A 26679-nucleotide genomic window follows, 5' to 3' on the forward strand; every position below is an offset into this window, starting at 1 on the left:
TGGGCTCCATTCACGTAGAGGTTTGGCTTATTTATTTGGACCATTTAAATAGCACTCATAGTTAAACAAATTTAACTATTTAGCACTGCTAATAACGAGGCCAGTGGAAGTGATGATATTCCAGCTGAACTATTTAAAATTTTAAAAGATGATGCTGTTAAGGTGCTACACCCAATATGCCAGCAAGTTTGGAAAACTCAGCAATGGCCAGAGAATTGGAAAAGATCAGTCTACATCCCAATTCCAAAGAAGGGCAGTGCCAAAGAATGCTCCAACTACCGCACAATTGCGCTCATTTCACACGCTAGCAAGGTTATGCTTAAAATTCTACAAGGCAGGCTTAGGCAGTATGTGGACCAAGAACTCCCAGAAGTGCAAGCTGGATTTCGAAAGGGCAGAGGAACCAGAGACCAAATAGCAAACATGCGCTGGATTATGGAGAAAGCTAGAGAGTTCCAGAAAAACGTCTACTTCTGCTTCATTGACTATGCAAAAGCCTTCGACTGTGTCGACCACAGCAAACTATGGCAAGTTCTTAAAGAAATGGGAGTGCCTGATCACCTCATCTGTCTCCTGAGAAATCTCTATGTGGGACAAGAAGCTACAGTTAGAACTGGATATGGAACAACTGAGTGGTTCAAAATTGGGAAAGGAGTACGACAAGGTTGTATATTGTCTCCCTGCTTATTTAACTTATATGCAGAATTCATCATGCGAAAGGCTGGACTAGATGAATCCCAAGCCGGAATTAAGATTGCTGGAAGAAATATCAACAACCTCAGATATGCAGATGACACAACCTTGATGGCAGAAAGTGAGGAGGAATTAAAGAACCTTTTAATGAGGGTGAAAGAGGAGAGCGCAAAATATGGTCTGAAGCTCAACATCAAAAAAACCAAGATCATGGCCACTGGTCCCATCACCTCCTGGCAAATAGAAGGGGAAGAAATGGAGGCAGTGAGAGATTTTACTTTCTTGGGCTCCTTGATCACTGCAGATGGTGACAACAGTCACGAAATTAAAAGACGCCTGCTTCTTGGGAGAAAAGCAATGACAAACCTAGACAGCATCTTAAAAAGCAGAGACATCACCTTGCCGACAAAGGTCCGTATAGTTAAAGCTATGGTTTTCCCAGTAGTGATGTATGGAAGTGAGAGCTGGACCATAAAGAAGGCTGATCGCCGAAGAATTGATGCTTTTGAATTATGGTGCTGGAGGAGACTTGAGAGTCCCATGGACTGCAAGAAGATCAAACCTATCCATTCTTAAGGAAATCAGCCCTGAGTGCTCCCTGGAAGGACAGATCGTGAAGCTGAGGCTCCAATACTTTGGCCACCTCATGAGAAGAGAAGAATCCTTGGAAAAGACCCTGATGTTGGGAAAGATTGAGGGCACTAGGAGAAGGGGACGACAGAGGACAAGATGGTTGGACAGTGTTCTCGAAGCTACGAACATGAGTTTGACCAAACTACGGGAGGCAGTGCAAGACAGGAGTGCCTGGCGTGCTATGGTCCATGGGGTCACGAAGAGTCGGACACGACTAAACGACTAAACAACAACAACAAGTTAAACAAAACACTTAAGCGGTTTACAACATAGGTTAAAACATATTAAACAGACAGCAAATGCCAAAACGAAAAGGGAGGGAATTTCTACATTCTGTAAAACGTAACGAAATAGAGCATCCTTGTCAGTATCAAACATTGCCACATAAAAAGCAGCTGCAAAAAATGCAAGGAAAATCCATAGTAAAGGACTAAATCCAAGCATCCTTTAAAGATCAGGAAGCAAAATAATTGAAAATGAGCTAAAAAGTATAAATTTCACCTTTTTTTATAAAAAAAACAAAAAACGAAAACCTGATTGGCAATGAAGCAAACAAAAACCACCTCATTCTTCCCCACCACCATACATCAATCAATCACCCCATTAAATTAATCGATCCAATTAAATGCCCAGCTCCCTATTCAGCAATTTGCACAACTTAATTTAACTACAGCAAAAAACGCAGAGACCGGTTTCACTCACACACCCGCCTTGCATGCTCAAGACACATCAATACTCCAATGCACTCAAATTTGCTATTCTAGCATGCCCTCCAATCAAACTAAAATCGCTCCCATGCATTCTCACATGTCTGTGCCATGAGATCCATACGAATGTCAAGTACTGACAAGCAAGCATTAATATAGACACCCCCAGAGGCGCACTCCATTGTCTCTCGAGACAGATACCAACAATAATTATAGGTTACCTGTCCCCCAAGGAGCTCAAGGTGGCAAATGTGATTCTCTGTTTCCACTGCTAGGGTTCCTCTAGCAACCGTAAAATATTGAGTGAGTTGCCTAAGGTCACCCAGCGAGCTCCAGGGCTCTGGGTTCGAACCCTTATCTGTCCCGGGTTCTAGACCAATGCTCTTGCCACCATGATGGGATTGAACCTGGGGTTTAGTATTGTCTGCACTAAAGGATTGATTTCAGACTGATCTTTCCCAGTCTGAAATACCAAGCAGCTGTTCTTCTGAACCTGCCCCTTTATATCCATTTTAGAATGCTGGAAGCAGATCGCCTGTAGCAAATGGAGGGTCTAGAATCATGGAGTTGGAAGGAACACCAAGGGCCATCTAGTCCATCCCCTGCAATGCACGAATCACAGCTGATTCTCTGTCCTGTCCCCTAATTGGCCAGGCTGCCCCTCCTCTTGCTTGGAGCTGTTAGCGTGTGGTAAAGGAATCATTGGTGCCTGTTGGAAAGCTAGGGTGGAAGGCAGGGAGACCCAACTGTATTAGTAGTGTTGCTGTTATTAATAGTAGTAATTAATTGTTTTATTAATTTGAATTACTACTCATCCTTCACCCTAATAATATCTGGGCTGCAGTTCCAGCAGCAGTTTTAAACACGCGGAGGGCGCCACGTTGCAGAACCCCGACATATTTCTGCCCGCGGCTCCTTTAAGAACCTCGCGCATGCGCACAGAGCCGCTCGCCTGCTCCATGGGCTGAAGCGAGCGCCCTTGAAGCCGGCGGTGGGCGTGCGCTTACGAAAGGCCTTCCGTTCGGTGCCCGGAAGCTGCCGGCTCTCGCGAGACTAGGAGCGAACCGCGCGGGATCTCGGCCTTTTCCTGGAGGAGACTGCGGCGAAGATGGTAGGCAGTTTCTGAAGCGGGCCTCTTTGGCGCCGCGCAATCCGGCTCCATCCGGCCGGAGGAGGGCGGCGGGGGCCGGCGGGACTGGGCTGTTCGCGGAGTGGGGTCGGGCCCCGGTTATACCGTCGGGGGCAGGAGGGCGTGAGCGGGGTGGGAAGCCCGGCGGACGGCGAGATGAATGGAGAAGCAGGGTAGCCCAGGCCCAGGCCCAGGCCCAGGCCTGGGAAGGATGGAGAGCATTAAGCCTGGCCGGGGGGGGCGGTCCTCGGCACGACCATAGCTGTCTCGGCAGCGCCTGATCCCGTGTGGCTTAAGCTCCAGTGCCTGGCGAGGAGGCTCTTAAGAAAACTGTGTCTCTGAGCATGGGTAGAGCGCCCAGCAAGGCTTAAGCTCCAGGGCCTGTATTCTCAAAGCTATCTTCAAAGGGCACGGGATACTTAAGGAAACTGTCTCTGAGCATGAGTAGAGTGACCAGAGCAAGGCGGCAGCACGAGAAAGGACCATTTTCAGATATGGCAGGAGGGGAGAGGAATCATAGTGCTGGAAAGGGACCCCCAAGGAACAGCTAGTCCAGGCCCTTCAACCTTTTCAGACCCAGCACTCACTTTTAACCTAAACATGCACGTGAGGATCCATTTCTTAATCTTTTGCCGCATGTTTGCATGGCAAACATGTTGGGAGACTGATGATCCGTTCCAACCCCATGCAATGCAGGAATCACATTAAAGATATTTAAAGCCTTTTTCTCCCAAGTATGTGCAGAATGGCAAGCAGGGCAGCCACAGATAACGTCCAAATATTGGGGCGGGAGGGGGTGTTAACATGGTCTCTGAATAGGAGCAGATTTCCAGCAAGCCCCAGCACTTTTGTCATGAAGTCCAGGTCTCCCATCTTCAGAGAATAGGGGGTGGGTGCTAGTGGCGTTCATACAGGACAAGACTGCCTCTGAGCATGAGTAGAGTGGCTTGTGGGGTTTAATAGAATCGTAGAGTTGGAAGGGACCCCTGAGGGCCATCTCGTTCCACCCCCTGCAGTGCAGGTGACCCGCATGGGAATTGAACCCACAACCTTGGCATTATCAACACCACACTCTTAACCAAGCCAGCCAGCTGCATTTCAGTCCCTGCATCCGGGCCCTTTGGGGTCTTTGTGGGGCATTGCCTCTGAGAATGATCAGAGTGAGGCCTTAAGCGCCAGCAGTTTCTTTTCCAAGTCAGGAGCCTTGTCTGTGCCGGTTTAGATGTTAGCTTCATTTTATATCCCACTTTTTTCCCTCCAGGGCGTTCTCTGTGACTTACATGACTTTCTCCCCCTCCTTGTTTAATCCCCACAACAAACCTGTGAGGTAGGCTGAGAGTCAGTGACTGGCCCGGGTTCACCCAGTGAGCTCCAGGGGGAGATGTGAACCCTGGTCTTCCAGGTTCCAGTCCAACGCTCTTAACCACTGCCCTATACTGTCTCTCAAACTGGCAAGGCATGCCAGGTTGAGGAAAACTACAGGTGTGTTCTCTGTGTTGGAGAGTTTTGGGTGAGGGCAGAATGAAGTGGGCTTATGTATTTCCCTGATGTGAGCGCCTTTTCTCCCCCTCTCCCTGGACAGGCGGAAGTGGAGCAGAAGAAGAAGCGTACTTTCCGGAAGTTCACCTATCGCGGTGTTGACCTGGACCAGCTCCTCGACATGTCCTAGTAAGAGAATCCTCTTGCCTTGCCATCCTTTACACCCTGCCTGTCCCCTGTTCGTACTACATCTCCCCTCGTCCACAGTCGGCTGAATGATGCTGCCGCGGTTGGTGGAAATGGTTGCCCATAACTTGCCAGCTTTGCAAAAGCTTCATTAGTTTAAAGAGGGCCAAAGGGCTGAACCCAAGACCTTTTTCGGGGGCTTAGCTGGTCTTCTGGAGGGTGTGTGTGACCATCTTTGGGGTGGAATTTGGTGGATGGGGCAAAATGGAAATTATGTCTCCAGTGTTAGAAACTCAGATATATCATCTAGGTACCAAATGGCTCCTTAACTAAGGTTGCCATCGCCAAAATGGAATGTCCATTTGGGGGCAACACGGCTCAAAAGTCTTTATTTTTCAAAGGATGGACTGTGATTGATTCTCAGTCAAACATCCGGCTAGTTCAGAGGACAACCTTGAGCTTAGGTTAAGAGCTTTGAGAACTTAAAAGAAGGAAAATCCCTTGATCCAGGGGCAGTCCCCATCTATATTGGCCTCTTCTGATCTCTCTTTCTTAATGGTGACACAGACCATTCATAACATAAGACTATTCTTCGCAACTGTGAGCAGGGCAGCTTGGGGGGGGGGCGGTAAGTGAAGACAAGCAACAACAATTCACTATGATGTCATTCACTGTTGCTGCTCAGGCTGCACAGGAAAAAAAGCATTTTGGTTCCAGAAATCCATTCTGACTGTGCAGCTAAAATATAAGGGATAGGATTCTACAGGGTGGGGTGTTACTGTGTGAAAATGGTCCGGATCCAAGAATTCCCAGGTAGTGAAGATTCCAGGCATCTTCCGTTAGTTGCAAGTGGTTGGGATCCAGGTGCGAAATGCACCTGGCTGATTCCAAACACTGCTGTCCTTACTCTGATTCCCACCCCCTCTGGGCACCTGGGATTCACCCACTGGCGCTCTTAACTTCTGCCTGACCTTTCCTTTTCCATTCCCAGCGAGCAGCTGATGCAGCTGTACAGCGCCCGCCAGCGCCGGCGGCTCAACCGCGGCCTGCGCCGCAAGCAGCACTCCCTCCTCAAGCGGCTTCGCAAGGCCAAGAAAGAGGCCCTGCCCATGGAGAAACCAGAGGTGGTCAAGACCCACCTGCGAGACATGATTATCCTCCCGGAAATGGTGGGCAGCATGGTTGGCGTGTACAATGGGAAGACCTTCAACCAGGTAGAAATCAAGGTGAGAAGGGCTGGTGACTGGGGAGGAACAGCTTCTTCTTATTATTATTATTGTTTATTGAATTTATATACTGCCCTATACCCGAGGGTCTCAGGGCGGTTCACAGAATAAAATCAAGATATAAAACCACAAAATACATAATAAAAATAAAAACAACAACCCAATAGCCCCCCAACAAAACAAAAACACATTTTATAGGGACACAGGATGTAAATCAGATCAACCAAAGGCCTGGTTAAAAGGGAACTTTTTACCTGGCACCTAAAAGTGTATAATGAAGGCGCCAAGCAAACTTCGCTAGGGAGACCGTTACACAGACAGGGAGCCACTGCAGAGAAGGCTCCGCTCTCGTGTTGCCACCCTCGGGACCTCTCGAGGAGGAGGGATATGAAGAAGGGCCTCAGAAGATGATTTCAGGGTCCGGAATATGAAGAAGGACCTCAGAAGATGATTTCAGGGTCCGGGTAGGTTCATATGGAAAGAGGCGGTCCTTGAGGTCTTGCAGTCCTGAGCCGTTTAAGGCTTTGTTGGTCAAGACCAGCACTTTGAATTGGGCCCGGAATTGGAGAGTTGGAAGAGACCACAAGGGTCGTAAGTTTGGAATCTCTCAGAAATTGTAATTAAAAGAGCTTGCAAACTGAAGAATCAAATGAATTTAGTACGTTGATGCCTGATTAATCTTAAGGCAGTAATGTCAACATGGCTTTAAGGTTAAAAGTGTTCTCTTGTTAAAAAATCAGCATCTCCCAGATTTGCAAAAGCAAAATTGGGAAATTCTGCGGTTGTAGAAATTGCATTGCCAGTCACTGCCCAATTTTCTGTGTCAGCACAACACAAACTCCTCTTGACTCCCAATACCAAGTCTCAGATCTCACTATACAGACTGATAGGGATTTTTAAGGTCTAATGTGGACCACATTTGTCACCCATTTACTTTTCTCAGCATTTATTTTCATTTAACAAAATGCATTCACCACTTGATGGTTTTTAAAGCAAACAAACCCACAAACATTCTAAGCAGTTCAGTAAACCCCCAGGTAAAGGAAAGCAATTTTGCCAACCATCTAGCCATTCCTCTTGGAATTAACTGCCTCCGTCTCCAAACTTTGCTGTTCTTACGATGTGATTGTTTTACTCCCATTTTCACCATCCTTGACCCAAAGCTAAGCTTGCAATTGCGTAAGGGTTGAGTCGTTTCACAGAAAGCACTTCGTAAATATATTGAATACATTATTTCTTTCTTGTTCGATTTATTAGTTGCTTGTGACCCAAGGTCTCCCAAGAGCCCTATATTTAAGAACAGAAAACATATTGTCCCTTTAAAAATTCAGGCAGAACGTTAGCATTCTCCTGCAGATGCTGTTCATATGCACAAACAAAAAAAACCCTTACTCATCACAGCCCCAGAAAGATTGCCAGGGTGCTAAGAAATCTCGTTTTGCTCCTTTCTCTTTCAGCCTGAAATGATTGGCCACTATTTGGGAGAATTCTCCATCACTTACAAGCCCGTTAAGCACGGCCGACCTGGAATCGGGGCCACCCACTCTTCTCGGTTCATTCCTCTGAAGTAAGGGAATTTGGGAAGAGTTGTGTCTATCGTGTAAATAAAAGGGTTTCCCAACAATATTGCTTGTGTTGGTTTTGAATAAGGGGCATTCCCGAACAATTTCTCTTACGCTCTCTGAATTACACTTGCGGTGGTGAGTAGCAACAAGAAAACCCGATTTCACTTCATGACACTGGGATTTTTCCTCTCATGTTGACCACACCAATGTAGAATTTCTGAGTTGTGCTGTCTATAGAAATGTGGGGCTCTATATCTTTGACAAAATAAGCACCAGTAACTAGGAGGACTAGGTTAATAATAATAATTCCCCAGCAACTCTGGGCAGCTTTTGGCATATTAAAAATTGTAAAACACCAGGCATGAATAATTCCCCGATACAGGGCAGAGGGCAAATGCAGAAGTTGTTGAGGAAAAACTACATTTCTCAAGATGCATTTTTGTATGCCTTTCAACACTTTATAGATATAGACAGGGCGGGTGTGTGCCTTGGGGCTCATACCAGATGCACGAGGACTAAAGATAAGATGCAGCCACCCTCCTGCCCAGAAAACTAACTTGAAGTGACCCTGAAGAGAAAGTGGAATTCTGAAGACTGATAACTTGTAGCAGCTAAAGATGAGCTCCCTATTTGGAATGGGTCACAGTAGCCCCAGGTCATCTCAGATTGGGTTGGATTCACTCAGAGCAACCTGGAGCTGTGAAAATTTGGGGGCAGGATATTCAACATGCAACCAGGCGGCAAGGAGAAGGGAGAACGAGGCTGTGCAGGCGAGAAATCTCTCCTCCCCCCCCCCAACTTGACCCTAAGGCTGTGCAAAACCCCCAGATTCCATTCAGAGCCTAAATCTTGACGTGGGAGCGTTGCAAAGCAGTCGCCGTTGGCATCTGAAGTCAAACTGCTGGGTTAGCAGCACCGAAGTGACCCCCCCTCCCCAGGAGGGGCACAAGCCTGGACAGTGTGTCTGGAAGTCCTGGGCTGCCCAGGCAACAAGACCCTGTGGTGTTGTGGTTAAGAGCGGTAGACTCGTAATCTGGTGAACCAGGATCAAGTCTCCGATCCTCCACATGCATCTGCTGGGTGACCTTGGGCTAGTCACACTTCTTTGAAGTCTCTCAGCCTCACTCACCTCACAGAGTGTTTGTTGTGGAGGAGGAAGGGAAAGGAGAATGTTAGCCGCTTTGAGACTCCTTCAGGTAGTGATAAAGCGGGATATCAAATCCAAACTCCTCTTCTTCTACCAAAGGAAAGCAGAGCATGTTCATCACCAGCTGGGTTGCAGGAAAGAGGCGTACAAGGCACTGCACTCCAGATTTGTGTAGGGTTTTGTCCGCAGAAGGACCATAGCTGCCAAGTTATCCCTTTTTTTAAGGGATTTTCCCTTATGCCGAATAGGCTTCCTCGTGAGAAAAGGGAAAACTTGGCAGCTATGAGAAGGACCCTGAGGGCTTCTCCAATTAGGGCTGGCCCCCTGCCTGAAACCCGGGAGAACCGTTGCTTCCATCCAGTATGGACAATAGTGAGCTCCACAGTGCAATTGGCTGGCTTGGCGCTAGTTGACGTCCTGCTTAAATCAGCCCATTCAGAAAGTAGGAGGACTAGGAATATTTCTAAGAGAAGGGCCATAGCTCAGTGGCAAAGCACCTGCTTTGAATGCAGAAGGTGGAGCCCCCAGCATCTCCAGGTCAGGTGGCCCATGCTAGAAGAGGCCCTTCTCAGGTGGAGAGGTGCTCCCAGTCAAAGCTGGTGATGTAATAATAATGATTTATTATTTGTACCCCGCCCATCCGGCTGGGTTTGCCCAGCCACTCTGGAAAGCCTCTAAACAGATTAAAAACAGAATAAAACGTCAAACATTAAAAACTTCCCTAAACAGGGCTGCCTTCAGATGTCTTCTAAAAGTCAGATCGTTGTTCGTTTCCTTGACCTCTGATGGGAGGGCGTTCCACAAGGAGGGGGCCACCACGGAAAAGGCCCTCCGCCTGGTTCCCTGTAACCTCACTTCTCGCAGGGAGGGAACCGCCAGAAGGCCCTTGGAGCTGGACCTCAGTGTCCGGGCTGAACGGTGGGAGTGGAGACGCTCCTTCAGACATCTGGTCGGTGCTGGCCGGATGGGAGGTGTCAAATATCTGGGATGAGGAGGGGCCGTTCCAGTTGACTCTTCCCTGGGCCCAGTGCACAGTGAAAGGTTTCGGATGCCGCTGTGTACAACCCGGGGAGGCACAGTGCAACGGAGGCCCAGGAAGCCCCAGCTACGAAGAGGTTGAATGCATCTTTCCAGTTCGCTTGCTGGATGGTGCACAGAACACCGTCAGGACAGGAGGTGGATGGAGGGCAGTGGAGTTGTGACGGGTAGCGAGCGTAGAGTCCATGGAAAGCCACCAGGAAGATCCCTTCCAGGGCCGCCTTGGCCAGGAGGCTGAGCCAATTCAACTGTTGCAGCCACCTCTTGCCATGTCCTGGGCCCGGCCTCCAGCTGCTCTTCCCCTGGCAGCTGGGCGGGCAGAAAACGCAGGAGCAGGCCGTGCCGTGGGTCAAGAGGCTGGCCATCTGCAGCAGGAAGAGGTTGAAGGGGGAGACCGGGAAGGCGGCGTCAAAGCAGGCCAAGAGGCAGCCCCGGGCGCCGGTGTCGCAGCGCAGGTCCCCTGCCTCGTCCCGCCAAAGGGTTCTCGCACCCAGGGCCAGGGATCCGAGCCGGACCGCAGCAAGGAGGGCCAGGCCGGCTCGGCACAGCCTGGGCACGTGCCCGCTGGTGCCACTCAGGAGGGTCAGAAACACTTCTGTCTCCATGGGTCTTTCCACTGCAATCAAAATTATTCACATTATTATTCCTGTAAAGGTAAAGGTAAAGGGACCCCTGACCATTAGGTCCAGTCGTGACCGACTCTGGGGTTGCGCGCTCATCTCGCATTATTGGCCGAGGGAGCCGGCGTATAGCTTCCAGGTCATGTGGCCAGCATGACAAAGCCACTTCTGGCAAACCAGAGCAGCACATGGAAACGCCGTTTACCTTCCCGCTGTAGCGGTTCCTATTTATCTACTTGCATTTTGACGTGCTTTCGAACTGCTAGGTTGGCAGGAGCTGGGACCAAGCAACGGGAGCTCACCCCGTCACAGGGATTCGAACCGCTGACCTTCTGATCAGCAAGCCCTAGGCTCAGTGGTTTAACCACAGCGCCACCTGGGTCCCACCTCAGGTATGCTATTCCTGTAGAGGTATGCTATTTATACCCCCACATCTGAGTTGCCCCAGCCACTCTTCATGGCTTCCAACATACATAAAATAATATATAAAGGTAAGGTAAAGGGCCCCTGGGTGGTCAAGCCCAGTCAAAGGTGACTAGGGGGTTGTGGTGCTCATCTCATTTTCAGGCCAAGGGAGCCAGCATTTGTCCACAGACAGCTTTCCGGGTTGTGTGGCCAGCACAACGAAACGGCTTCCAGCGCAACAGGACACCGTGACGGAAACCAGAGTGCGCGGAAACTGTTTACCTTCCCGCCGCTTGGTACCTACTTATCTACTTGTGCTGGTGTGCTTTAGAACTGCTAGGTTGGCAGGAGCTGGGACAGAACAACGGGAGCGCTCTATGGTCGCGGGGATTCGAACCGCCGGCCTTCTGATTGGCAAGCTCAAGAGGCTCAGTGGTTTAGACCACAGCGCCACCCACTTCCCTGCAATTATTGCTTTATTATCTATTATTATTATATTTCTTTATGTCCTCTTTTCTCCCTAACAGGGACTTCTGTTGCAGATAGCTCAGTCCGGTAGAGCATGAGATTCCTGACTTCTGGGTTGTGGGTAAAGGTAAAGGGACCCCTGACCATTAGGTCCAGTCGTGACCGACTCTGGGGTTGCGCGCTCATCTCGCATTATTGGCCGAGGGAGCCGGCGTATAGCTTCCAGGTCATGTGGCCAGCATGACAAAGCCACTTCTGGCAAACCAGAGCAGCACATGGAAACGCCGTTTACCTTCCCGCTGTAGCGGTTCCTATTTATCTACTTGCACTTTGAGGTGCTTTCGAACTGCTAGGTTGGCAGGAGCTGGGACCAAGCAACGGGAGCTCACCCCGTCACAGGGATTCGAACCGCCGACCTTCTGATCAGCAAGCCCTAGGCTCAGTGGTTTAACCACAGCGCCACCTGGGTCCCTCGGGTTGTGGGTTCGAGCCCCAAATTGGGTGAAAGATTTCTGTATTTCAGAGTGGTTGGACCAGATCAGTTGTGTCCCAAACTCTGGTCTCTCCAGCTGGTTTTGGACTACGATTCTCTTCATCCCTAGCTAGCAGGGATGATGGGAGTTGTAGTCCAAAAGCAGCTGGAGAGACCCAAGTTTGGGAAATCCTCATCCAGGTTGAAACAGAGGCAGGATCAGGACACATTTCCAGCCCAGCAGAGAAACTCAAGGAGGACGCAAAGCAGATCCGGGGTGGGGCTTGGCCTCAGGAGAGTTACTAGGGCCAGTTGGAGGGGGTGCAGAGGGATGCGTTCTGCGGTTCTTCCCCCTCCGCACCATGTCGGGTGCAAGAGAATAATGATCCCTGAAGAAGTGTGCATGCACACGAAATCTCATACCAATGACAAACTTAGTTGGTCTCTAAGGTGCTAGTGGAAGGAATTTTTTTTATTTTGTTTCGACTACGTCAGACCAACACGGCTACCTACCTGTAACAAATAATGACCCCTGTTTTGGCTGAAAAGCAAGAACGAAAGCTGCTCCGTCCCTCAAAACAGTTCAGCCCAAGTACCATTTTTGAAGAAAGGACTGGCGAGCTCAGCCCAGGACTAGAGACATTAAAAAAGAAAAAGGAAAAGCTATTCTGCTTTAGCTCTAAAAAGAGATTGAAGGAATAAAGCAAAGTCTGCACAGGGCTCACCTGGCGGGCGGGTCTCTCTGGTTCTGAAAGGCGCTGTAGATTTGTTTCTCGAGGCTGGTCTGGGTTTTATCTCCTAAAGGGGGCAAAACGGCATGAAGACGGTCAGAAGTACTCTCTGAAGCTGCCCTTCCTGGGATCAAGGGCAGCAGGAAATCTCTCCTGTGGGTGTATTTTGATATAAACAAGGCCACGGCTTCAGCACAAGGGTGGGGATTCCTGTCTAAATGGGTTTGAAGCAGTTGAGACAAAGGCAGGCGTGCTCAATACTTTGGGGAGGAGGGAAGGGCCTTCTTTTTCTTTAAGCAACACCTGAAGGAAGGGTTGTTCTTTGCAGTTTGAAGTGGATATACCTTGGTTTACGAACTTAATCCCGTTCCGGAAGTCCGTTCTTAAACCAAAGCGTTCTTAAACCTAGGCGTGCTTTCCCATAGCGGTGAGGGACTCAATTTACAAATGGAACACACTCATCCGGAAGCAAAACATGTTCTTATTCCAAGGCAAAAGTTCACAAACCAAAACACCTCCTTCCGGGCTTGCAGTGTTCTTCATCCAAGTTGTTCATAAACTACGGTAAGCTGTTCTGAAAACCAAGGTACCACTGTAAGTGTTTAGTTCCCTGAGCAGGCAAATGCAAATTCCAGCTTCGCAGCCAGAACAACATCGGAATAGGCCCGGTTTTATTTGTTTCGTAAAATTTATAAGCTGCTGGAATGTTTTAAAAAAGAAAAAGGCCCACAAAGTCATTTAGGAAAAAATAAAACAGTAACAAGACCTTGGAAAAAGCTACGTGTGGGCTGAAAGCAGATTAAAACTCGCACCGACTTTCTGAGCATCTGGGGTTGTTGTTTAGTCGTTTAGTCGTGTCCGACTCTTCGTGACGCCATGGACCAGAGCACACCAGGCACTCCTGTCTTGCACTGCCTCCCGCAATTTGGTCAAACTCATGTTCGTAGCTTCGAGAACACTGTCCAACCATCTCGTCCTCTGTCGTCCCCTTCTCCTTGTGCCCTCCATCTTTCCCAACATCAGGGTCTTTTCCAGGGAGTCTTCTCTTCTCATGAGGTGGCCAAAGTCTTGGAGCCTCAGCTTCACGATCTGTCCTTCCAGTGAGCACTCAGGGCTGATTTCCTGGGGAGGCTTGCCTAAACCAAAGGCTCGGCATCAAGAGTCAGGGAGTTCCAAAGTCGAAGTGCTGCCACACGACAGGATCGAGTCCTTAGAAATGTGGAGCCAGCGTTTCGTGGTGCAGCAGCGGCAGTTCCGCAGACTTTTCAAAGGTTGATTGGGCAAATAAAGGGTAAGGCCGATCCCAAACGGGGCCCCTTCTATTCCAGCATCCTGTTCTCACTGTGGCCGGTCAGATGCCCCCCAAATGAAGCCCCCGCCACAGAAGGATCCGAGTGCAAGAGCAACACAGTCTTTCTGCGGCACCCCTGTGGGGCTTGGGAGCCCAGTTATGTCACCCCTTGCCTGCAGAGCCTCTTCTCTCCCCTCTCCTTGGGAGACCTCTGGGCAGCCGCAGCTCCCTTCCCCGATCTCTGAGCTGCCCCCCTCTGCCCCAAAGAGAGGTGCCTCTTCACACTGCCCCACAGGGGCCTGAGAAACACCCCCTGGCCGGCCCCAGAGGCACCATTCGCCTGCGGAGCTTGTAGCCAGGGCTGCTGCAACAAACGGCCTCGCAAGCCTTTGGGAGGCAGAGACGCGAGAGGGCAGCAGTGGAGGGAGGGAAGGAAAGAGGGACAGAGGCCAGGGTTGCCTGCGGCACGCCCAGGGTGCCATTCTGGACACCCCAGAGTGCCACGGAACATCTATGCTGACCGCTGGCCCTTCCCCAGAGTTTTCAGGAAAGGGACATTTCCAGAACCACCTGGCGATGCATTTGGCACAGGTGGGTGGGCATTTTGAAAATAAAAATAAAATTTGCAGACTGCCTTGCAGCCTCCTCCTCCTCCAACTTTGGCTCCAGCAATATTCTCTCAGCCACATTTTTCCCCCTAGCAACCCAGCGGACTGGCTCTCCACTGCTCCCTAGCGCTCGCTTGAGAGCTCTGCCGCCTCCGTCCTTGCCAGAGCGAGAATGAGCCAAGCCCATCTGCATCCAGCAGGGAGGGAGGGAGGGAGGGGAGAATCAGCCAAAGGGTGGCGAAGAATGCAGAGAAATACATGGGCTTGATGTGGGTTCTGTCCTTCCTCCATTCAATCTTCTTCGGTGATGAGGTAAGGCCCCTTCTTTGCCTTTTTCCTTTCGCTGGCTTGCTTTTTTAAGAGGTGCACCTGTCTTTTCCAAGGTGCTTTCTCTCTTCTGCTCTCAAACCATAGCCATCGATGGCAAACAAAAAGCGGCAGTCTGTGCGTTTGTTTGTTTGTGTGTGTTTTTCTAATGCAACCACTGGTCTCTCAGTTTGGGGGTTTATGAAACCAGGGACCAGCCCTGCATCGTTGGGGGAACCGGGAGCCAAAAATGCGGGGCTTGGGTAGGGTGCAAGCTGTGGGGGGTGGCAGGGACGGTTGGCGGGTTAATTTTGCAAGGTCCAGATTGCGGTTCCGAGCCTGGGCTTGTTCACGCTGCTGCGTCCCCCAGAGCCACAATCGCATTTCAGTTGTGTTACACTGGTGCGTGTGTTTTAAACTATTGCCAATATTGTGCTTTGATTGTTGCAACCTCCTTTGGCTAGCTGTCATCTGTCTTGCTATCTGTTTATCCATCCATCTTGCTGTTGAGATATCTGTCGAGAATACAGACACACAAACACCCCCTCCCTGCATAAAGGACGAGGGACGGGAATCTGTTTTTCTGCATTTTTGTTGCCTAGTGATGACAACCCCAGACAAAGGTGTGTTGGCAGGGATTTGGGGATGCAATAGGCAGTGTGTGTGTCTCTGTGTGTGTGTGTAGATTTGATGTTGGTCCAAACCAAAGGAGCGCCATATTCCCCCACCCCACCCTCCACCCCCACTGCCCCGTCCAAAAGGCTTGGCCGGTTGGCTAACGTCCATAGGGAAGGCAAAGAGAGAGGGGCCGAAGAAGAATGTCTCCGTAAGAGACAGTTTAGCCAAATGACACCAACGCCCTGGAAGAAAAGAAAAGAAAAATCAAACAAGCGAGCGTTCAGAATGGGTTTGCTGGATCCAGCCCAAAAAACAGCCCATCTAATAGAGCGTTCTGTGTCCAAAAGCGGTTGGACACATGCCCTCTGGAAAAACCGATGCAGACAACAAAGACGGCAGCGGAACGCCCCTGGTTTGCCATCCCAGGCATTTTGCGGTAGACTGCCCTCACCCAGGAGGCTCCATTTAGCTGTTGGAGTGACTTTGCATGTTGTAAGACGCAGAGTCGGGGACCTTTGATGCACAATAATAATAATAATAATAACAATGTGTGCTCTTTGAATTGCATCAATTGCCTTATACGGAGTTGGTACCCCATGGTTCCACCTATCTCAGTGCTGTCTGCACTGACTGGCAGCAGCTGTCCAGGGGGTTCAGGCAGGGAGACCTCTTCCCCAGCCCCAACTTGAGGTGCAATTGGGACCTTCTGCATGCAAACGCAGGTGCTCTGCCACTGAGCCACGGACCTTACCTTGAAAATAAAGAAAGATTCTGGCCCTCGTAGCTTTGAACTACAAGGCCGAAATAAACAGAACGCTGCTTTAGACCATGGCTCCATCTAGTTCAATATTGCCCACACTGACTGGCAGCAGCTCTCTAAGATTTAAGGTGGGGGGGTGCCAAGTCTGGAACCTGGCATGGGTGCTCTGCCACTTAGCTAAAGCCTCTTTACATTTACATTCAGTAGATATAAAGAGACAATCCTTAAGCAATCCTTTATGATGTTTTTATATGTGCTGGAAGCCGCCCGGAGTGGCTAGGGAAACCCAGCCAGGTGGGTGGGGTATAAATCAAATTAGTATTAGTATTAACAACCACCCCTGTAAGGTAAGCCTCAACCCAACCACTGTGAGTTCAAGACAGAGACAAGATTCGAATTCGGCACTTGCTGACTCTTAGGTCAACCTCTGAGCCCTCGGTTCGGAACGACAATCTGGTGCATCCCAAAGGAAACTGGTTTGTCTCCCATTCCTCCCGCCCCCCGGAAAGATAACTAGATCCTACAGCAATCTCACTGGTTACAAAGCTGATCATAGGCCAGGAGGCCCTCAGACAAGCCTTTGTCTCAGGGTTAGAGTTACCTGCATAGACACTGGGCATCTTTGTGCTCACGTGAACTTTGAGGTGGGATTTATTTATTCTTTTAGGGTGGGGAGAAAGAGAGGCTGGTGTTTACTCTTTCCAGGAATCATAGAATCATAGAGTTGGAAGAGACCACAAGGGCCATCCAGTCCAACCCCCTGCCAAGCAGGAAACACCATCAAAGCATTATTGACATATGCCTGTCAAGCCTCTGCTTAAAGACCTCCAAAGAAGGAGACTCCACCACACTCCTTGGTAGCAAATTCCACTGCCAAACAGCTCTTACTGTCAGGAAGTTCTTCCTAATGTTTAGGTGGAATTGTCTTTCTTGAAGTTTGAATCCATTGCTCCATGTCCGCTTCTCTGGAGCAGCAGAAAACAATCTTTCTCCCTCCTCCATATGACATCCTTTCATATATTTGAACATGGCTATCATATCACCCCTTAACCTTCTCTTCTCCAGGCTAAACATACCCAGCTCCCTAAGCCGTTCCTCATAAGGCATCGTTTCCAGGCCTTTGACCATTTTGGTTGCCCTCTTCTGGACACGTTCCAGCTTGTCAGTATCCTTCTTGAACTGTGGTGCCCAGAACTGGACACAATACTCCAGGTGAGGTCTGACCAGAGCAGAATACAGTGGTACTATTACTTCCCTTGATCTAGATGCTATACTCCTATTGATGCAGCCCAGAATTGCATTGGCTTTGGAAAAGACTGGCCTTTGTTAAATAGCCTGTGAGAAACCTTTCTGAACAAGTGCTCCAAAACAAGACAGCAGATTCAGGGAGGGTTCTGAATAAGAATAATAAGAATAATATTTTATTTGTACCCAGCCCTCCCCAGCCAGAGCTGGGCTCAGGGCGGCCAACATCATAATAGACTGCCTTATCCCCCATCTAGCTCTGCCTTGCCTGCACGGATTGGCAGCAGTGCCCCAGAGTTTCAGGAAGGAGACATTCTCTGCATTCCAAATGAAAGGATTTGGAAGGCAAGTGTTAAGACAAAAAGGGGTTTGCTTTCAGAGAGCTAACCGCCTTCCAAGTAGCCCAACCCCGTGCCGCTGCAGGCGGGTCTCGGACGTAGGAAGCAGGTCTGGAAGGGGAGATATCCAAAGCCCTGAGTTGCTCATCCAGAGATGCAACAGGCCACCTCTTCTCTTGTGGTGGAGATTCTTCTGTGTCCGCCTCTCCAGGATAACCCAGTAGAGAGATTTAACAGAGTACTTCATCCCCAGTGGAGGCGGATAGGAAAGAACCGGGGACTCATGCAGAGAGGCTGGTGAGAAGGCGAGATGGATCCGCAGGGCAAGAAGAGCCCCTTGTATGTGGGACATGCGCAGAGAGCCATCTCTGTACACAGAGGCTGACCAGAGCAAAGCAGGGACTCGTGCAGAGAAGCAGCGGTCGCCCTCCTTTTGCACGTGAGAGGCGTACATTAATTCTTTCCCTTGGAAGCCACTGAGAGATACACACACTTTTTATAATTAAAACAACAACAACCCTGTTCCTTTTTATGACTCTAGGTTGACGGGACCCCTTCTACCTTCCCCCTTCTTCCCTGTAAACAATAACAGAATTGTTTCCTTGATAGGTTTTTTGGGGGGTGGGTGGGCTGGGGGGGGTCTGTTTTACTCCTTCCATCATTTCCATGACCTCCTCCCGTTCCCCATCCTCTAGCAGGCTGGCTGCATCCTGCCCTCCTCCTCTGGAGGGGAGATCTAGGCAAAGCTGGGTACCAGTCAGGCCCGGTTGCCATGGTGACCCCATCCTCTGTGGGGGGGGGGGATCCTCCCCTCTCCAGCATCACCGTGTTTGCATGTCGTGTCTGGGTGTGATGATATATTGATTCCTCTGCTCTATCCAGCAATTGCATTGACCTTGCCTCGCAACTGTCAAACTGGGATATGTTACCTCTAAGCAGGACATGAGAGGGAGGGGGGCTGCTTCTGGGGGCTTGGATGCCCCCTCCTCTCTCTCTCTCCTCCCTAGGGCCCCTTTGTTTGCCAGAGTTGGGTTTCCTCTTTCTCGGCTACCCTCCTTTAATCTCCTCCTGCGCCCTGGATCTTGACTGAAATTTCAATTAGCAGGAGCTGGTAACAACAGCCTGTTTGTTTAACCCCCCTGGGGGGTTTGCAGGGTGTGAGTGTATTGGGGGGGGAAAGACTAGCCCCTCTCCCCTTTCCCTGGAACATCTCCAGGCCCTAAAAGATTCAGGCACTAAAGCGTTTTTTTTTACCATTTTCAGGTCCTTTTCCTTTTCAATTCTTGCTCTTTTTCTGTTTTCTTCCTCCTCTCCCTTCTTTTTCTTTCCCTTTCATTTAAATTCCCTCTCCCCTTTTGCATTTTAATTCCCTTCCTCCTTTCCCACAAGATCTCATCTAGATACTTGCTTCTGCTTTTTATTTTAAAAGTTATTTCTGTAAAAAAAAAACCCAACAGGACAGCTTCCAACAATCCAAAACCAGTAGAACGGAGAATAATAATAATAATAATAATAATAATAATAATAATAATAATAATAATAATAATAATACGATAAAGCAGCTGAATAAATCCAGACTAGATCCAGATTAGATCAGATTTAATTCCTTTGGGATATTTTTTCTCTCTCCTTCTTGTTCCCCCTCTCTCTTTCCTTTCATCTTAATGACGCCTGCTCTTTGTTTCTTCACTAACTTAGTTCTTTTGTTTTGATGCTCTTCCTTTTTCTTTGCCCCCCCCCATCCAACTTTCACAGAATCATGGAATGGCGGGGCTGGAAGGGACCCCCAAAGGCCATCCAGTCCTTCCCCCCTGCAGTACAGGAATCACAGCTAAAGACTCCATGAGAATTGGCCGTCCAAATTCTGTTTGAAATATTCCAGTAAAGGACAATCTGCCACTTTCTGAGTCCAGTCTACTGCTGAATGGCCCTTACCCTCAGAAAGTTCTTTCCTAATGTTTAGTTGGAGTCTCCTTTTTTTGTCACTTGAAGCCATTGGATCTGGTCCCTCCCTCTGGACTCAAGAGTAGATCCCTTGAAATGAAAGAATATGACTAATCATAACAGCACTGGCTAGATTTAGCCTTGGTGAAGTCTTCCTTCCTTCCTTCCTTCCTTCCTTCCTTCCTTCCTTCCTTCCTTCCTTCCTTCCTTCCTTCCTTCCTACCTACCTACCTACCTACCTACCTTCCTCTCTCTTCTTTCTCTTTCTTTCTTTCTTTCTCTCTTTCTCTCTTTCTCTCTTTCTCTCTTTCTCTCCTTCTCTCTCTCTCTCTCTCTCTCTCTTTCTCTCTCCTTCATACCTCTCTCTTCTTTCTTTCTTTCTTTCTTTCTTTCTTTCTTTCTTTCTTTCTTTCTTTCTTTCTTTCTTTCTCTCTCTCTCTCTCTCTCTCTCTCTCTCTCTCTCTCTCTTTTTTTTTCTCTTTCTCTCTTTCTCTCTTTCTCTCTCCTTCCTTCCTCTCTCTTCTTTCTTTCTTTCTTTCTTTCTTTCTTTCTTTCTTTCTTTCTTTCTTTCTTTCTTTCTTTCTTTCCCTCCTTCCTCCATCTCTCTCCCTCTCCCGGGTGTATGTGTGTACTTCAGTTTTCTGCACACCGCTTAGAAACATTTCTATTCCATAGAGCCGGTATAGAAATTAAACATTCCATCAATATATGTTTATTTTTGTGGGGGCTTTAAATAACCCCCCACAGCCCTAAATATTTGATTATGTTGATCGAAGTTAAGGCATTGCTTAACAAACTATTGCTTTAACACTGAGCAATGCAATGTTTCCATTTAACCTTTTTTTTTAAAAGCAATAAAAAAAACCCCACAATCCTGGGAATTGTAGTTTCCCTGCTCATGGAGCTACAATTCCCGGCACCCTTACCAAACGACAGTTCCCAGGGTCCTTTGATGAGGGGAACAATAATCTAGAAGCAAATCAGAGGCAGATTTCTAAAAGCAAAAGCAAACCAATCGATAGTGTCTAACGTCAGTCCTAGATCCATTTAAATTAATGGGCAGACAGGTCAATTTCAATAGGTCTGCTCTGAGTTGGATAACCCTTTTTCTTTGCTGTTTTAATGCCCTTCTGTTTAATATACCCCTCCTCTTTTACAATTTCATTTTAACGCTCGTGATTTTCTTCTTTTAACTCTCCCAATGTTTTTCTCTTGCATCTAATATGCCACGATAGATATGTGGCGCTAGCTTGGCCCCGAGGCTGGCAGATGGGATCTCCTGCAGGCTGTTAATCTCTCCGGAACATCTGGGTTGATAACTAAGACCCTTGAGCTTGTAGTTTAATATGTTCACTCGATCTCCTCCCCAGCCACAAACTTAATTCCAAATTCTGCATTTTGGCGGGGAGATGTAAAGCACAAATGCCCATATCAATTTATTTATTGGTTGGGGGAGGAGTGTGTGTGGGGGGGGAAGCGAGACGTCTCTCTTGATCCTTTTGAATCTCAAAACCTGGATGCTTTTGCAGTATGTTTCCAAGCACAATTCAAAGGGTTGATGCTGACCTTGAAAGCCCTAAATGGTCCAGGCCCAGTATACCTGAAGGAGCATCTCCACCCCGGACGCCGGGGTCCAGCTCCGAGGGCCTTCTGGCAGTTCCCTCCTTGCGAGAAGCGAGGTGGAAGGGAACCAGGCAGAGGGCCTTCTTGGTGGTGGCGCCCGCCCTGTGAAACGCCCTCCCGTAAAATGTCAAGGAAATAAACAACGATCTGACTTTTAGAAGGCATCTGAAGGCAGCCCTGTTTAGGGAAGTTTTCAATGTTTGATGTTTTATCGTGTTTTTAGTGTTCTGTTGGGAGCCGCCCAAAGTGGCTGGAGAAACCCAACCAGATGGGCAGGGTATAAATAATAAATCGTCGTCGTCGTCATTATATTGCAATGGTTAAAAAATAATTATAATGACAATAGCACAATGCCATTCCAACCCAAATCCTCTCATTCTTCGCCAGAGCTTTGGCATGCAAGAATCTGCCTTGTACGCAGTCAGACCTTTTGATTCTTTTGGGTCAGAGAAGGGACGATCCCATCATCGGTCCTTTTTTGAGTGGATCGAACCTGGGATCTTCTGCCTGCAAGGCAGCTGACCAGCCCCTGAGCTAACAGCCCTTGTCAGTTATTAGGTAAAGGTAAAGGGACCCCTGACCATTAGGTCCAGTCGTGACCGACTCTGGGGTTGCGCGCTCATCTCGCATTATTGGCCGAGGGAGCCGGCGTACAGCTTCCAGGTCATGTGGCCAGCATGACAAAGCTGCTGCTGGCGAACCAGAGCAGCGCACGGAAACGCCGTTTACCTTCCCGCCGGAGCGGTCCCTATTTATCTACTTGCACTTTGAGGTGCTTTCGAACTGCTAGGTGGGCAGGAGCTGGGACCGAGCAACGGGAGCTCACCCCGTCGCGGGGATTCGAACCGCTGACCTTCTGATCAGCAAGCCCTAGGCTCTGTGGTTTAACCCATTAGAGTGGTTTAAAAATCCATCCCCCTCTTCCAGGGGAACTTTGGGGACAGGGATTTCCCAACCGCTCTCAGCACCCAGACCAAACCACAATTCCCAGAATTAATTGAGGGGGAAGCCTTGGCTGTTCAAAGTGGGGCAAGACCGTTTTAAATTTGTAGTGCAAGTGGGAACCTTAGGGATTTTTGATATCTGCTCTGTCCAGGGTTCTGAAAGCATCTAGCTTATTCCCCCCCCCTTGAACTTTGTAAGACTTTGAAGGACTTGCAAAAAGTCACCCAAATGGAAATTCGCCCTGACCTGTTTTTATGGACCCAGAGGGACCCCGTTTTTGTTTTTTAACTATATATTATATTTACAGGTAGGTAGCCATGTTGGTCTGTGGTAGTCAATACAAAAAAAAAATCCTTCCAGTAGCACCTTAAAGGTGACCATTAGGTCCAGTTGCGGACGACTCTGGGGTTGCGGTGATCATCTCGCATTATTGGCCGAGGGAGCCGGCGTACAGGTTCCGGGTCATGTGGCCAGCATGACAAAGCCGCTTCTGGCAAACCAGAGCAGCGCACGGAAATGCCGTTTACCTTCCTGCCGGAGCGATACCTGTTTATCTACTTGCACTTTGAGGTGCTTTCGAACTGCTAGGTGGGCAGGAGCTGGGACGGAACAACGGGAGCTCACCCCGTTGCGGGGATTTGAACCGCCGACCTTCTGATCGGCAAGCCCTAGGCTCTGTGGTTTAACCCACAGCGCCACCCACCTTAGAGACCAACTAATATTGTCATTGGTATGAGCTTTCGTGTGCATGCACACTTCTTCAGATACACTGAAACGGAAGTCACCAGACCCTTATATATAGTCAGAGGGTGGGGAGGGGTATTACTCAGAAGGGTGGTGGGAATGGGTGATTGGCTGATAGGTGGGGTAAACCTGTGGACGACTGTTAATGACTGCAATTGGTCTTACAGGAAAAAGCAAGGAGTGAGATGGCTAAGAATAGTTTTATCTATTGGAATTGGTGAGTCCCTGCCCAATGTCAAGATGGGCCCATTGAAAGGGATTCACCTGGGTGCTTTTCTCCCAATGAGTCTACTCTGAATCCAGCCCAGTAGGAGACTGTGTGTGGTCTTCGCAAAGGGGTTGATGACTTTAATTTGCCTAGAGCTTAAAATAACTGAAGTGGGGAGGGTGGGTGATCTGAGGGAGATCTTTGGGATCTAGAGTTTGCCCGGCACTGGAGGAGGTGTGAATGGTTGCTTGACAGTTGCCTTGAGCCAAAAGCTTTCCCCAGGAGCGTTTATGACATTAATTCATAATGAATAGTCAGTCTTAAAATAGATTTGACCTCCAATGACTATCTTGGTTTTCTACATTTCTTTTTTCCTTTTAGAGGGTTGGAACCTCGCACATACACTATGTAAAAGAAGGAAAGTTTACTCTTCTTCTTTGGCAATCCCTCGTAGCCAAGTAAGATAGTCTTTCATGAACATGGTTTTAACAGTGAGTCCGTAAGTGATTGTGGAGGCCAATTCTGGATCCACACGTCCTTCCACAGTGGGGACATAGGTTTCCGGGCGGGAGTTGATCCCGGTGTGGATTTGCCAAGTCTGCCTTCCTCTTAGCACGTTTCTCCCTTGCGTCCTGAGTTTGAGCGTCTTCAAATCCCAGGACAGCTTTGGTAAAGACTGTTCTCCAGCTGGAGCGCTCGCAGGCCAGTGTTTCCCAGTTGTCGGTGTTTATATTACTTTTTTTTAAAAAGATTTGCCTTGAGAGAGTCTTTAAACTCTTTTGTTGACCCCCAGCATTATGCTTTCCATTTTTAAGTTTGGAATAGAGCAGTTGCTTTGGAAGACGATCATCAGGCATCCGAACACCATGACCAGTCCAGCAAAATTGATGTTGAAGAATCATTCCTATGTGCACCTCCTCTCTGCCCCTCCCCTCCCCATCTCTCTTCTCCCCCAACCTTCTCCATGGATAAAGGGCAGCGAGTGAGAAGGGCAGAGAGGGGTTTTAATAGAGTCCACATCATGTGCACACCCAATGCGTATCCTTTAAAGCCCAGGCATTTAGAAAGTTCATAGGGGCTTTAATATGTTTCAGTCTGTTTTATCATGGTTTTTGAACCTTCTGTACACTTTAAATTAAGGGTGCAATTTTATCCTTAACCCCCTCCGAGCAGTGTATGTGGGCTTTACGGTATATAATCAACATGACCTCCCCTACGCACACAAAGGACCAAGGGAACTGTAGTTTTCCCATCCACCCCTCGGAGGAAGCGGCAAATTGCAGCGCCCTGAACAAACTCCAGTTCCCAGGATACTTTTGAAAGGTGGGGAACCGATGCATTGGGTGTGCTTTAGATGTCTGGTGCAGATTAAAATTTTGGGCGGTGAGGGCAGGGGGGCGTCTGCCACCCATTATTTTCTCTGCCACCTCCCCCACCCCATTTATAAAAATAAAAATAAATCTAAGCTCCCGAGTCAAAACCAGCTCAGAATGGAAGGCTGGCTTATCCAATTCAGCTGTGTTTATTCTTAAAGATGGGGCATACCAGGAACAAATCTATTTATTGGGAGGAGGGGGAGACAGAGAAAGAGAGATTCTCTCTCTCTCTTTCTCTCTCTCTCTCTCTCTCTCTCTCTCTGTGTGTGTGTGTGTGTGTGTGTGTGTGTGTATCCATCATCTTGGAAGCTATTGGCTGTCGCCATGGTTACACAAGAGCATGTTCTGGGCTGCTATTGGCTGGCATCAGCCCTCTGTTGCTTTCCTCCCCATCTATCTCTCTCCCCCCCCCTCAAAAAAAAACACAACAACCATTTCTCTCTGATTTATTCACTGTATGGGACAAATCACTAGGGACTCTCTTTCTAATGTAAGATGGATGAGGCTTTGAAGAAAGGTAGCTAGCCTTTTGTCTCCGTGGGGGCGGGGAAGGAAGGAAAGGAAAGGTTATTTATTTATTTATTTATTTTGAGACCTCCCAACTCTCTCTCTCTCTCTCTCTCTCTCTCTCTCTCTCTGATTTTAAAAGGGCAAATTCCACTCACCCAACCATCCCCTTGAATTTAAACAAGGGGAGGGATACTGCAAAACTGGTCCCCGGGGGCGATTCAAGGCGGCTGAAGGGCGACCACCTAAAAAAACCAAAAAACCAAAGGGTTTCAGTTTTGTTTATAAGGCCTCGTTTCCAAGGCCTTCCCTGGCTTGCTGAACCCCATGGTTAGAACTCTGTGCCGATAGTGCCAAGGTTGCAGGTTCGATCCTTGTCAAGGACAGCTGCCTATTCTTGCATTGCAGGCCGTTGAGCTAGATGAGAATAACATCTGTGGCTCAACAATGTCTTTTTGGAGTGGGTTTTTTTTTTTGCCACTTTGAGGGAGGATGACTTGGTTAGAGCGAGAAGTTTGCGGAGGAGGCTTATGAGCAATTGAGAAAGAGAGTGGGAAGAGGGGAGAGGTGTGTGGTTTATTCCCTCGTGTCTCCTAACGCTACGATGTGTGGGTGATTGGTTGGCAAATCGGTACAGTGGCAGGCGGAACGGGAGACCTGCGGAACTCACTGCCACAAGATTCTAGGGGCAAATGTGTGCCTTTTCGCCTCTTGTGTTTCCCCGCCTTCTCTCTTTCGGACATCTCCGCCTCTCTCTCACTATTCCTCTCCGTTTCTGGGCTCCGGTCGTTCCCCCCCCCCCCCGTGCATGAAATCAGGCACATGGGATTATGCAAATTGGGCCTAGACGTCTCCTTTCTCTCACCCGCTCCCTTTGTTTTTTAAGGGTTGGTCAGATTCAAGGAGGGGAAGCCTGTCAACGAAGTGCAAGGGGCTCAGGGGGAGCCTCTGTAAGCCAGTGCAGTCTATCTCGGAATGCCCGGTGCTCAGGACAGAGAGAAAACAGGAGATGGGCTGTGGAGGGAGGCCTGGTCTTAAACAGAAAGGCTTCGCTTGAGAAGGTGGAATCGCAGTACTTGGGCTCAGTGAGATGCACCTGGAAATCTGGGGCAGTGGCTAATAATAATAATAATAATAATAGAATATATATACCGCCCTATACCCAGGGGTCTCAGGGCGGTTCACAGAATAAAATCAAGATATAAAACCACAAAATACCTAATAAAAATAAATAAAACCCAATAGCCTCCCCGCCCCCCAACATACACACAAAAACACATTTTAAAAGGCCACAGGATATAAGTCGGACCAGTCAAAGGCAGGCACCCCAAAGTGCGGCCCTCCATATTTTTTAGCCTACAACTCCCATGATCCCTAGCTAACAGGGCCAGTGGCCGGGGAAGATGGGAATTGTAGTCCAAAACATCTGGAGGGCCGAAGTTTGGGGATGCCTGGTCAAAGGCCTGGTTTAAAAGGAACGTTTTTGCCTGGCCCCTAAAGCTGTATAATGAAGCTCCAGGTGAACTTCCCTGGGGAGAGCATTCCACAGACGGGGAGCCACTGCAGAGAAGGCCCCATTCTCATGTTGCCACCCTCCAAACCTCTCGAGGAGGAGGAGGAGGAGAGCCTCAGAAGTTGATTGCAGGGACCAGGTAGGTTTATATGGA

The 26679-nt window shown here is 48.7% G+C and overlaps 3 protein-coding genes across 3 annotated transcripts in view; 2 read left to right on the forward strand and 1 right to left on the reverse strand.

The window, feature by feature from the left end:
* Nucleotides 1–3093: 3093 nt before the first annotated feature.
* RPS15 (ribosomal protein S15) lies at nt 3094–7677 on the forward strand. The gene is made up of 4 exons (XM_035121055.3): nt 3094–3144; nt 4745–4830; nt 5819–6053; nt 7511–7677. The coding sequence occupies exons 1-4, from the start codon at nt 3142–3144 to the stop codon at nt 7622–7624; spliced, it is 438 nt and encodes a 145-aa protein (XP_034976946.1). The 5' UTR covers nt 3094–3141; the 3' UTR covers nt 7625–7677.
* Nucleotides 7678–7910: 233 nt separating this feature from the next.
* Nucleotides 7911–12633, reverse strand: LOC118086013 (gap junction beta-5 protein-like). The gene is made up of 2 exons (XM_035117217.3): nt 12494–12633; nt 7911–10419 (listed from the first exon to the last, which is right to left on the reverse strand). The coding sequence occupies exon 2, from the start codon at nt 10406–10408 to the stop codon at nt 9740–9742; it is 669 nt and encodes a 222-aa protein (XP_034973108.1). The 5' UTR covers nt 10409–10419; nt 12494–12633; the 3' UTR covers nt 7911–9739.
* Nucleotides 12634–14602: 1969 nt separating this feature from the next.
* Nucleotides 14603–26679, forward strand: part of APC2 (APC regulator of Wnt signaling pathway 2) — a 57532-nt gene continuing 45455 nt past the window's right edge. Inside the window, exon 1 of the mRNA XM_035121054.3 lies at nt 14603–14710. Coding sequence (XP_034976945.3) covers nt 14657–14710 — 54 coding nt within the window. The 5' untranslated portion in view covers nt 14603–14656. The remainder of the gene's footprint in view (nt 14711–26679) is intronic.

The sequence above is a fragment of the Zootoca vivipara genome, chromosome 6 (assembly GCF_965207765.1).
Source record: "Zootoca vivipara chromosome 6, rZooViv2.hap1.1, whole genome shotgun sequence".
NCBI lineage: Eukaryota > Metazoa > Chordata > Lepidosauria > Squamata > Lacertidae > Zootoca > Zootoca vivipara.